Below are 12,310 nucleotides of genomic sequence, written 5' to 3'. Positions count from 1 at the left end.
GCATTGGCAGGCAGACTCTCAACCACTGCGCCACCAGGGAAGCCCTATGGGGAATATTTGAGTCCCTTTAACCTTCTGTGAAAACTGTCACCGAAAACAGTATTTCTTTAGGTGGCTTTAACATAACATTTTGATTTGAATTTCCAGACAAAAAGAATGAGAAGTTACTGGGGCATACACTGCAACCTGTGATATATTCTCCAGTCCTAACAGTAAAGAGTGTATTGTTGTGCAGTTTTTCAACAAGAGAGTCCACCTAGGATATGCACAGTAATTCATCCACTTGCCCTTCTTTGTATAAACAGTTAACACAAACAAACTGTATTTCTCTGCTATGAGAGTCAATATTCAGAAAAATCTATTTGTCCTTGGAAAATAGATGGGGGTGGGGCGCTTCGACTGCCTTAAGTCTGCAAAATGACCAAATCCCAACTCATCCCTTCCTCATCCTCCAGTGATGGTATCAACAGGAAGGTAAAAGCAAGCAGAGTCTAACTGGCTGAGGTGCTGTGGTGCTGCAAGGTCCAAGTTATGATAACCGTTCGCTGAATTCTTTCCAAGTGCCTGATGCCCTTCTCACTATGTGCATTAACTCACTTAAACTTGACCCTGTAATGTACGTACTATTCTTTTTTTAATTGGAGTATAGTAGAGTTGATTTACAATGTTGTGCTGGTTTCTGGTGTACAGCAAAGTGATTCAGTTATACATATACATATGTATCCTTTTTCACATTCTTTTCATGATGGTTTATTACAGGATATTGAATATTGTTCCCTGTGCTGTACAGTAGGACCTTGTTTATCGATTTCATAGATAAAATATGGTAACCATAATTCTGTTTTCTATGACTGTGAGTCAGTTTCTGTCTTATAAATAAGTTCATTTGTATCACTTTTTAGATTCCACATACAATCATATATCATATGATATTTGTCTTTTTCTTTCTGGCTTACTTCACTTAGTATGATCATCTCTAGGTCCATCCATGTTGCTGCAAATGGCATTATTTCATTCTTTTTTATGGCTAGTTCCATGGTATATCTGTACCACATCTTCTTTATCCATTCATCTGTCAGTGGACACTTAGGTTGCTTCCATGGCTTGGCTATTATAAATAGTGCTGCAATGAACATTGGGGTGCATGTGTCTTTTCGAATTAGCATTTTCTCCAGCTGTATTCCCAGGAGTGGGATTGCTGGATCATACGGCAACCCTATTTTTAGTTTTTTGAGGAAACTTCATACTTTCCTCCATAGTGGCTGCTGTAGATACTATTCTTATCACCTTTTTACAGGTAAGGAAATGGAAGGACAGAGGATTAAAGTAACCCAGCCCAGGGCACACAGCACGTAGTGGCAGGGCCCTCATTTTTAGCAGACGTGCTTGGACCACGGACCAAGTGTGCTCTCGGTGATGGAGTCAGTGAGGTCTGGTATGTGCGCTGGGACCTTACCTGCCCAGAGGCTTCTGTTAGACAGCCAAGGCTGAAAACTACTTCTACTTATAAGGACTCCCAGAGCTGAAGAATCTGTATTACTATTCCCTCCATGTCCAGGTAATACCCATTCCTCAGTAGTTCTGGATGCCAAGGGTGGTAGCAAATGAAGCCATTGATTCCATGTTCCCAGGTATTCCTCTTCTTTGTGGGAAAATTTGTAAACCACTTTTCAGTAAGACCGCCACTTGCTTGCAGCGTTATCTTTCCTGCCCTGCATGTCAATGACTACTTCCCCCAACTCCAGATCAACATGTGCTCCAAATGTCCTGCAATCAGAGCTGTCAATCCCATAGTTACATTTCAGCGGGAGACTTCGTGGGTTCACTGCACGTGGCCCACGCTCACCGTTCCTGCTTGCGAGTTCTTTGGATGTGGGTCCCAGCCCCTGCTGCAGCGTGAGGCCATTTCCTCTTGTCCTGTTACCAAGGGAAATAATAGAGGAGCTGCATTCAATCAGAAGTGTATAACACCCCTTCACGTGGGACCATGCATGAACAACGCTAAGTAGTAATTATTGGTGGACCAAAAGGGAACAGAGCACTATGGGGGGGGGGGGGAAGAGTTTTTCCAGGAGATTGCGGTAGACCCACGGAACATTTATGGATGTCACATTTGAGGTTTTGACTCTTAGTAAGAAAAGCAGGCGATCTGTGTACCTGGTTATTTGTAATTCTGTTGAGGGACCAGCTCGCATCGTGTACACTTTCTGACTGGTGTCCATTGTGAGACGTCTAGAGGCTTAGATTTTGGTTTGTTCGTGTGGGCGCCCAGGCACTGAGCCACCTCAGCCAGATGGCCTCCTTCTTTCATTAATGTCACACTGACAAGTCCCATGTTGATGCTGATGCCCCAGGGAAGCTCTTTAAGAACCTCTGCCCCAGAGATAAACAACAAGCTCCCACTGTATAGCACAGAGAACCATATTCGATATTCTGTGATAAACCATAATAGAAAAGAACATTTAAAAAAGAATGTATATATATGTATAACTGAGTCACTTTGCTGTACCACAGTAATTAACACAATGTTGTAATTCAACTATACTTCAACAAAAAATACATTAAAAAAGCATTCTCATTAGGCAGTGCTTTTGAATTTATATTTTAGGACAGAAAGCAAATACAAGTAATTTAAATTAGAAAACTCGCTCAGTTTCATCTCGCTAGAGCAAATGGAGAATTTCACAGAAACAGTATCTGCATCAATTTTGGCTCCAATTTGGAAGTCTTTTCAGAACAATCTAAGTGTATATTTCTAAGTTGAATAACGGAGTTCTGTTCAATTCTCTCTGTCGTTGAGGGGTCTGGATAAGGGATCAAAGGCTAAGGACGGTAAAACAGGTGCCAGAGACCCAGGGATCCTGTAAAGGGAAGCGAGGTCCGGGGCGCTAAGATTGCGAAGCTGGTGTTGCAAGTGAAGGGAACGAGCAGGCCGAGGAGGGCAAGGGCTGGCGAGGAAAGAGGCCCAGGCGCTCGAGAGACTGTGCGGCCCCCCCTCCCGCGCTGCTGCTTCTGGTCACTTCCACCAGCTCCTCTGAGACCCCCTGCAGAGACGTGTCCCCCCCCCCCAAAACTGAGCACGCAGGAGGCTTCTCTTAGCGCTCCACAGGTGGGGGGGGGGCCGTTTCACAACGGACACGTGGTCTGTGGGCATAAGCGCACATTACTTTATACAGCTGGGCAGGGAAGCCCGATGCTATGTGCATTTGTGCAGATCAGCGCTGTGCCATCACAAAATCTTTTGCGAACTGATGGTGTTGAATTTTAGCATCCCAAATAATAAATTAGTATTTGCCCTTTCGTGACAACTTTGTTAAAATAAGATTTCTATCTTTGCCTTCCCGATCCACTTCTCACTGTGGGGCTTGCAAAACTTATTCAAACTTTGTATATAAACCTGAAAGTACAAAAATGTGGACGGACATTTTATGAAATTGTTGACGTTTCTGCGGATGCCTGGCGCTGGGTATCGTGGGCAGTGATATGATCGCCCGGACGAGGGCGCTGTGGTACCGCGTTTACTCGTGTGCTGTCTGGTGAATTCCTGAGTGGTCCCTGCGAGGATTTCTAAAGGAAAGTAGCAACGTTTGCTGGTCCTTTTACACTCCATAAAACGCTGCTGAGATTAGGAAGTGACAGCTTCAGAACTTCTATTGTCTGGAGCTAAAAGGAGTTTGGTTCATCCCTATCAGCGCCGCTGATATTTTTCTATTTGAGGCTCATTACTTTTAAAGAATGTGCTTCAGCCACTTCATCAAAATGCTCCTTAGATTGAAGAAGATTCACTTTTTAAGCGTTTTTTTCCAAAGCCAGACTTACAAGTGAGGGTTGATTTGGTATGGATATTTTAGTATGAAGGTATCACCATCTGCTTGGAACGTTTAGGTAATTTGAACATGGAAAGTTGCCCTTCTGCACCATCGTGCACTTTTTATCTGATCATACTGGATACTGAGGTAATCCAAGAAATAGTTATTAAATCACAAAATGCTATTGCCAAACAATAATGTTCTGTTCTATAATCACACAAATTATTCAGATTAACATCATAATAAATCAATAACAAAATGAAATTTTAAAAATCAATCTTTCACACCTATGATGTGAAGCTTTGATAAAAGCTAAGATGCACATCCTGAAATCTTCTCAATTCAATATTGATTAATTAAAAATAGATTTTAGATTGAAGCATCTGGTTTCCCCGTAGCTTCATTACTAAGGTTTTCCATTATTTACTTAGAATAATATATAAAATATAGTTTGTTGGAAAAGAAAGTCCAAGATGAGGTACGAATGGTTAGTTGGCTCTAACAGACTCTGTAAGGAAAACTCTGTGACGATTACCCGGGCAGTAAGAGAGGAACGGATAGCGTTTGTAAAGAAAACATTCCTTTCTCTAAAATGTTTAAGGAGCTTTCTAGAGGGTCATGATCAGACTTTAAGCGTTGTGCTCTCTTACAAATGAAATGATAGGACCTTCACATTCAGACCGGAAGGGAAGTTAGGAGGTTTCTATTTGATCCTGTCAGGAATGGCCTCTGACAGCGAGGACCAGAGTCCTGAGAAACAACGGCTCAGCCAGACAGGGCTTTCTTTCCCTCGCATGTGACGGGCAGCCGGAACTGAGCTGTGGCCGATTGGCTGAGGTCTCTCCGATTCTCAAGGCTTTTCCTCAAGGTTGCAAGATGACTGTTGGGACTTTTACCATTAATTAGGAACTCCTCATTAATAGCAAAGAAGAGAAAATGAAGGAGGAAGGGGCAATTCCTGGGTCAGGAAGACAAAAACTCAGCATCCCAGGAGGTAGCCACTCACATCTCACCGGTAGGAAGCAGTCCTTGTCACCTCTGCCAGGAAGGTGGGAAAGCAGCTTCAGCTGGCCCAGTGCCAGCCTCAGAGGTTTAGTCTGTTAGTGCAGGAAAAGGAGAGGAGTGTATTCTCCACCACACCTGTCCATCACACCTCTGACTCTAAGGAAAATGAGGCATCTGGGCCCGGAAAGACCGACGGCTTCACCCATGTCCCAGAGCTGGTGGCAGAGCCAGGCTTCAGGGAGCATGATGGTGGGGTGGGATGGGAGAGTGCCTTCTGAAGCTCTAAGGTTCTGCTTTTAGCGAGAGCATAACAGGTAAAGAATGTGACGAATCGTAGCAGCACTATTCACACCACTAGCCGAGATCTGGAAGCAGCCTAAATGTCCATCGACAGGGGAGTGGGTAAAGAAGATGTGATATATATATCACACACACACACACACACACACACACACACACAATGGAATACTACTCAGCCATAAAAAAGAATGAAATAATGCCATTTGCAGCAACATGGATGGACCTAAAGATTATCATACTAAGTGAAGTCAGACAAAGACAAATATCATATGATATCACTCATATGTGGAATCTAAAAAAAGATACAAATGGACCTATTTACAAAACAGAAATAGACACACAGAAATAGAAAACAAACTTTTGGTCATCAAAGGGGATAGGGTGGGAGAATGGATAAATTAAGAGCTTGGGATTAACAGATACACACTACTATATAGAAAACAGATAAGCAACAAGGACCTACTATATAGCACAGGGAGCTATAATATCTTATAATAATCTATAATGGAAAAGAATCTGAAAAAGAATATATATATACATTTATATATATATAAAACAGAATCACTTTGCTGTACATCTGAAACTAACACAATATTATAAATCAACTATACTTAAATTTTTAAGAAAAAAGAATGTAAAGAATCATGGATTACTGAAATAATCTATGATCTAATAAGATCATAGTGGTTTGATTTTCCTATAGAAATATGCAAAGAAAAGATCAAATCCTAACACAGTAATCAAGTGATAGTGTCGCTGTCAAGGCATTAAAATTTTGTTTGGTAGCAAAAATTTCATTTGAGAGCCTATTACTTCAAAGTAAATAATGGAGATGTTCCCTCATGTACTCCTTGACTTCCTACTATAAACACTGTGGCCCTTCCCCTCTCGCAGACTGAGGGGGCCGCCCTCAACTTTCTGAGGAGTGTGACTCGGGTACAGTGATTGTGACAGTAGTGGCAGCAGAAAAGCAAGGCTGCTCTGAAAGGGGTTGCAGCTGACTTTCTCCCATTGCTGAGAGGATAAAATTTGTCTTCTAGGAGAAGAGTTGTGAACAGATGTTGACTTTCTCTCACAGATATCATTCAGCCATTCAAATACTTGTTAAATTGACACATTCAAGAATGCAACACTGTATCAGGTTATGTATTAATCCAAGAAGAGACTATGTATTACTGCTTATAACCTAGGACCACAGAGAAGTAATATGCAGACACCTGAGTGGAAATGATTTCTGAAAATTGTACAATATTAAAACTGGCCCCTTCGTGTTACAGACAAGGGAACTACAGGGTAGCAAACCAGGAATGACCTAATTTAATTCATTTGGAGAATAGGAATTTTTTTTTCATTTTAATATATGCTTAAGTTGTTATAACTCCACGGGTTATGATTTCAGATCTTTTCAAACACAAAGACTTATGTGAATATTATAGTGTCATCTAAAATGACAACTCTTCAGTGTTTTCCCTCGATTCATGATTTATGCCTGGGGTATAAATGGGGAGTGACATTTACGGGTTGGGGATTCAGTTGCGTGTGATTCCTTTGTAATTGCAGTGGGAGAAACTGCAGATGACCAGGAGCGAGAGGAGGAAGATATTCTGCTCTGTCACCTTCCACGTCATTGCCATCACCTGCGTGGTCTGGTCTTTGTACGTGTTGATTGATCGGACAGCGGAGGAAATCAAGCAAGGCAATGATAACGGTAAGAGCATGTGTCCATTCTCTTTCCCTCTTGGATCCTGGGACGACACCCGAGACAGGCAGGGAAGATGTTTCCCGGAGCATGTTGGGTGCACGAGCAACACCCAGTACTGGCGACGGAGTCGGCTCCAGTTATGTTATTGATGACCACTCGGACGTAAAGCACTGGGCATACAGGGGTCCCAAGCTGAGAAATAAGATTTATCAAGTAAACCTTAGTGGAGGAGGAATATTCAGAGGCCGTGCGCCACTTTAGGCTTTTCAAGGAGCTGATAAGTATCAGGTTCTGCCTGATGGCAAAAGGCAAACAGCGGTAAAAATAGAAGGTCTTTCATTGTATTTAATTCTCCCCAATCAGGGCTTCTTGTAACACACAAATACGATGGCAGTTAGTGGAGATGTGTTACAGCTTATTAATTAGCACGCTATAATTTGATAGAGTGGATTAACACTGCAGTTTGAAATATTTCCCATGCTAAGTTTGATAGAGAAGGATGCAAAGAGATGTCTTAAAACCACTGAGGCATATTCTAACATTGTCAATGGATAGGTCCTTCAAAACAGGAGCAAAAATGGCTTGTTTATCTTCACCGCCGTACCGAGTTCTGTTTCTCAGCAGGTTCTGCTGGCTTTTGGCCTGTAGCCTAAATCACAGCAGGTGAAACAGTGAGGAATATTCCCCTAGCCTCCCCCTGGGGGGGAAATATATAAAGTATATAGAAAACCGGCAGTGAATTTGGAAGGAGAAGTTGTTCAGATGATAACACTAAGTTTGTGTCTCCCTCAAGAAAAGAAGAAAGTGAAAGAAAGAACAAGGTGAGAGGCAGTGAGGGAAAGAAGGAAGGAGGAAAAGAATTTTTTAAAGGAGAGGTTTCTTTCTTCTGTGTCTCTTCGTTGGGATTCACAAAAGCAGGGGGGAGGGCCCCCCTTCTCGTGCTCCTTGGGTGCTGCTTCTGGGCAGAACAGGGCTGGGCTCAAAAGGACCGGGACCCCAGACCCCCTGGGATGTGTTTTATGTAGCTGGAGCATGTGTGTGGCAGGGGTTCTCCAGAGGCAGTGTCCTCTTTGGAACGGGAATGAAAGTGCTAGAAAAAACAGGTGGTGGGTATTTTTGTGTCAATACTAACTCATTTATATACAGTTTATACCAAACTACGTTGTTTACAACTACATTTTGCGTTGTTCCTGAGATGCTGGATTTTAAAATGTCTATCGCATCCCTGCTATCTAAGTCCCTTCAGGGTAGGAACTTTTTATTTATTTATTTATTTTAAGCCCGTATCGCCTACGGCTACAGGAACTGGCTCAAGCCAGGTAACAGAAAGTATGCCACAAACATTGCAGCTGATGGTGTGTGTACGTGAAGACGAAGAGACACCCCATCACCTTCCCTACCTCACTACACCCAGCCTACGACCTTAGGACTGCAGTGCTTCCTCACAATCCAGAGCAGACCTGAAGCCGGGCTGGATATGTCCCGATGTCTGATTCAGCGTTCCGGCGTAGCCTTGCCCTCTCCCGGTGGCCACCCTGCCTGGGCCTGGCTGCCCCAGCCTGCGGGGCTCCCGCTGCTGTCCCCCAGCTACAGGGGAGGGAAACGAGATGATGGCCCCTCTCCCGGACAGAACAGGAGGATGCACTCTCATGTCATCCATAGGCAGGCAGCTCAGAACCTCTTAACTCATTTACTCAATCCCACTTCTGACACCTGTGAGTGAACAGCAGTCATTTATCCCACTGTGGACATGACTGTCACAACCTCAGCCCTGAAACCCATGACCCATGACCCATGCCTCTTTCAATTTCTCTCCCTCTCTAGTCCCCCTGGGTGTCATTATGTCTTCAGGTGTCACTTCTATGCTGGTAACCCCACACACACACGCAGATGATCTCCAACCACACATCTACCTGCTTCCCAGACCTCTCCATTTAAAGGTCTCCCAGGCACCCGGACGCAGTGTGTCCAAACTCCTAAGCTACCACCACTTCCCACTCTGACCCCTGTGGGAATGGCATCACTAACCCCCAGTAACCAAATGTACCCCAGGCTTCACTCCTCGCCACCTCCAACGTCCACCTTACATCGGTCACCAAGTCCTATTTATTTAGTCTGTGCCAGACACCTCAGGGATCAGTCCCTTTCTCTCCCTCCCCACTCTGCCACCACCCGTGTGCAAACGATCATCTCTTTTACTGGAAAACTGCTCCTTAGCTAGACTTTCTCCAGTTTTGCCCACCTTCAATCCACATCCAGAAATGGACTTGCAGCAAATTTACAAAACACAAATCTGACCACATTCTACCCCTGTTTACTCATGTCTCTTAAAATACACCCTGGACTCTGGAATGGGGCTACGCTGACCTCATGACCTGGCTGAAACCAATTATGCCGAACACTGGTTCAGCTCCCAGATCTGCTTCCAGACCCTGCTCTGCTTTTCCGTCTCCATGACACATGTCCTCGAGCTTCTCGTGTCCACCCCACACACTCACTCACACGCTCGTGGGTCATCACACACCTCCCTGAGCCCCACTCAGCCTTCACAGTTTACCTTAGACATCACTCCCTCTTGGAAACTCAGTTCAGCTCCCTGAACTAGAGTAACTGTTACTACCTCAGCAGCTCTCAGCATGTGGTCCCCAAATCCACAGCGTCAGCATTACCTAGGTACTTGCTAGAAGTGCAGGTTCCTGGCCTCTCCCCACCCCAGACCTATGAATCAGAGATTCTGCGGGTGGAGCCCAGCAACGTGTGGGTAGCTGACACCCCCTAAGTGTTGAGAACACCTGCTCCTGTAGCCCCCCTACCTTGACCACCCGTCGCATCCCCTGTGCAGAGTCTACACCACTACAAAGTGTGAGTTTTACCCCCAAAGGTTTAGATTTAGTTACCCCTTACATGATTCTGTTGTGCAGTCAGGCTGAGCAGCTCTGCCCTACCAGGAGACTTACTTACCACACCTTATTATAATCACCTATTTAATTGTCCGTCTCCCCTCACCAGTAGACTGAGCTCCAAGCAGGCTGGGCAGCGTCTGCCCTGCTCACCAGCACATCCTGGGCGCTGAGCAGTGTGTCTGGGACCTGGCAAGGGGCCCAGTCAATGGAGGAGGAACGGTGACAGTGAACGCCTCATACACACATTCTTCCACTTTTTTTCTTTCTTTTGGAATTTTTCTTCAAACCATTTTTTCTCTTCCTCAGTTCTGGGTAGATGCAGGATTTCAGACCACAGTCTCCCATGGACTGTCCCTCAGAGTCCTCAGTCATGTTTCCCAACAGAAAAGGCTGAATGATAATCAGAGGTCAGCTTAATATCTATAGCTATAGCTATCTATACACATATATATACACAGTATATAGGGTCAGCTTTCTACCATATACTTTTAAAAGTTATTTTCAGGTTTTTAAAAATATTTATTTATTTATTCATTTATTTATTTTTGGCTGCATCGGGTCTTGGTTGCAGCACGCGAGATCTTTCGTTGCGGTGTGCGGGCTCTTCATTGCGGCCCACAGGCTTCTATCTAGTTGTGGCACACGAGCTCCAGAGCGTGTGGGCTCAGTAGTTGCGCCACGCAGGCTTAGTTACCCTGCGGCATGTGGGATCTTAGTTCCCCGACCAGGGATTGAACCTGCATCCCATGCACTGGAAGACGGACTCTTAACCACTGGACGGACCACCAGGAAAGTCCCTATTTTCAGTGTCTTAAAAGCAAGTGAAAATGAGATAGATAGCTTTTATCTTTGGTGTTCAGAGCTTCTGAAATAGGAAGCAAGATCTTTATCACGAAGCAGTTCCCATGGTTATTCCTACAGAGTCACTGACCAGAGGGACAGCTCCTGACTTGGGTAATGTCAAATGGGACCATGGTGACTTTTGTAAAAGTTTTTTACTAGAAGACTCTCTGCACTTATGTTCAAATTGTACTTAACACCTAACTTCCCAAAGTGCACATTTTCGGGTAGTGTGGGCATCTGTGTGAGTTATTATTTTAGTCTTCCTTTGGCGTTGGAACAGGGGGAGCTGATCCTGAATTGGCTTTTAAAGTTTTGGGAAAAACTGCGTAATTTAAAAGTCAAAATATTTTAAATCCATCTTGAAAACCTTCAAAAACTTTTGAAGAGGAACAATCTGCCCTTCTTTAACCAGAGTGGAGGTCAAATATAAAACAGCATCTTCTGAGCTGTAAAAACAACACTGCCAGGAAAAAGTCCTTTGTATGTTTTTAAGTGGCTGTCCTTTTAGATTAAATAAACATCATGCCCCAGATCCCTCTCTTTCTATGTCCTGTGATGAAAACAAAAACAAAAATAAATACATGGTACTTGAAACTTTAACTCCCTAAATTATCCATGTTGCCAACTCTAATTTGGGAGAACAATTACTCCTCCTGCCTTACCTTTACATATTCTAGAGGAATGCTCCAGGGTACTACCTGTGTGCTGAAAACAAATCACAAAAATACAGACCAAGAAAACGAAACAAAAGTTCATGCTGTCTGTTTTTTAAAAATAAATTTATTTATTTGTTTAGTTATTTTTGACTGCATTGGGTCTTCATTGCTGCACACAGACTTTGTCTAGTTGCGGCGAGCAGGGGATACTCTTCGTTGTGGTGCACAGGCTTCTCATTGCAGTGGCTTCTCTTGTTGCGGAGAACAGGCTCTAGGCGCGCGGGCTCAGTAGTTGTGGCTTGTGGGCTCTAGGCTCTAGAACGCAGGATCAGTAGTTGTGGCACACAAGCTTAGTTGCTCCGCGGCACGTGGCATCTTCCTGGACCAGGGCTCAAACCCGTGTCCCCTGCATTGTCAGGCGGATTCTTAACCACTGCGTCACCAGCAAAGCCCCATGCTGTCTATTAAAGGGACTATAGATGTTAAGGCTGCTGCAGGAACATTTAAATGCATAGAAGCGAGGGACTAGAATAAGAAATTGATTTTGTCTCACTCCCCTCTGAGCCTCCGAGAACATCCAGGGCTGGGCCATGCCTGCTGGCTGTTAACATCTACTTTGAGAATGTCTTAAAAATCACTTTCCTGCCATCCATATTATATTCTCCTTTTCAGCACTGTTGCTTAAACATTCCTTTTTAATGTAATTACACATGCTCTTATTGTGAACAACGCCAAAGTGGTAAACACCAGCTTAGGCAAGTGGTCAGAAGGACAGGGTCTCGTTCTGCCTTGGTCATGTGCTAGTTATCTTGAATAAAATAATTATCACTCTGAAGCTCACTTTTCTCATTTGTTGACTAAATTGCACTGAACATTTTCCAAACTTTCGATGATTCATTTTTCAAAAACACCATGAATTTGCCCTTGCATCAGATAAATGGAAACAAGGTGTTTAGGGCTTCCCTGATGGCGCAGTGGTTGAGAATCTGTCTGCCAATGCAGGGGACACGAGTTCGAGCCCTGGTCCAGGAAGATCCCACATGCCGCGGAGCAACTAAGCCCGTGCGCCACAACTACTGAGCCTGCGCTCCA

The 12,310-nt window shown here is 44.1% G+C and overlaps 2 protein-coding genes across 5 annotated transcripts in view; one reads left to right on the top strand and one right to left on the bottom strand.

Moving 5' to 3' along the window:
• The window catches only part of MARCHF1 (membrane associated ring-CH-type finger 1), an 859,229-nt gene that overhangs the window by 832,022 nt on the left and 14,897 nt on the right, over positions 1 to 12,310 (top strand). For all 4 annotated transcript variants that reach the window (XM_082461847.1, XM_082461846.1, XM_082461848.1 and 1 more), the window contains one exon: positions 6,675 to 6,822. In XM_082461847.1, coding sequence (XP_082317973.1) covers positions 6,675 to 6,822 — 148 coding nt within the window. The remainder of the gene's footprint in view (positions 1 to 6,674; positions 6,823 to 12,310) is intronic.
• TMA16 (translation machinery associated 16 homolog) overlaps positions 10,236 to 12,310 on the bottom strand; it is a 57,451-nt gene continuing 55,376 nt past the window's right edge. The window contains exon 11 of the transcript XR_014263608.1: positions 10,236 to 11,679. The gene's annotated coding sequence lies outside the window, so the exon portion shown is untranslated. The remainder of the gene's footprint in view (positions 11,680 to 12,310) is intronic.

The sequence above is a fragment of the Balaenoptera physalus genome (assembly GCF_965194825.1).
Source record: "Balaenoptera physalus genome assembly, chromosome: 5".
NCBI lineage: Eukaryota > Metazoa > Chordata > Mammalia > Artiodactyla > Balaenopteridae > Balaenoptera > Balaenoptera physalus.
Note: the sequence above shows the minus strand (reverse complement) of the source record. Positions and strands in the feature narration are given on the sequence as shown.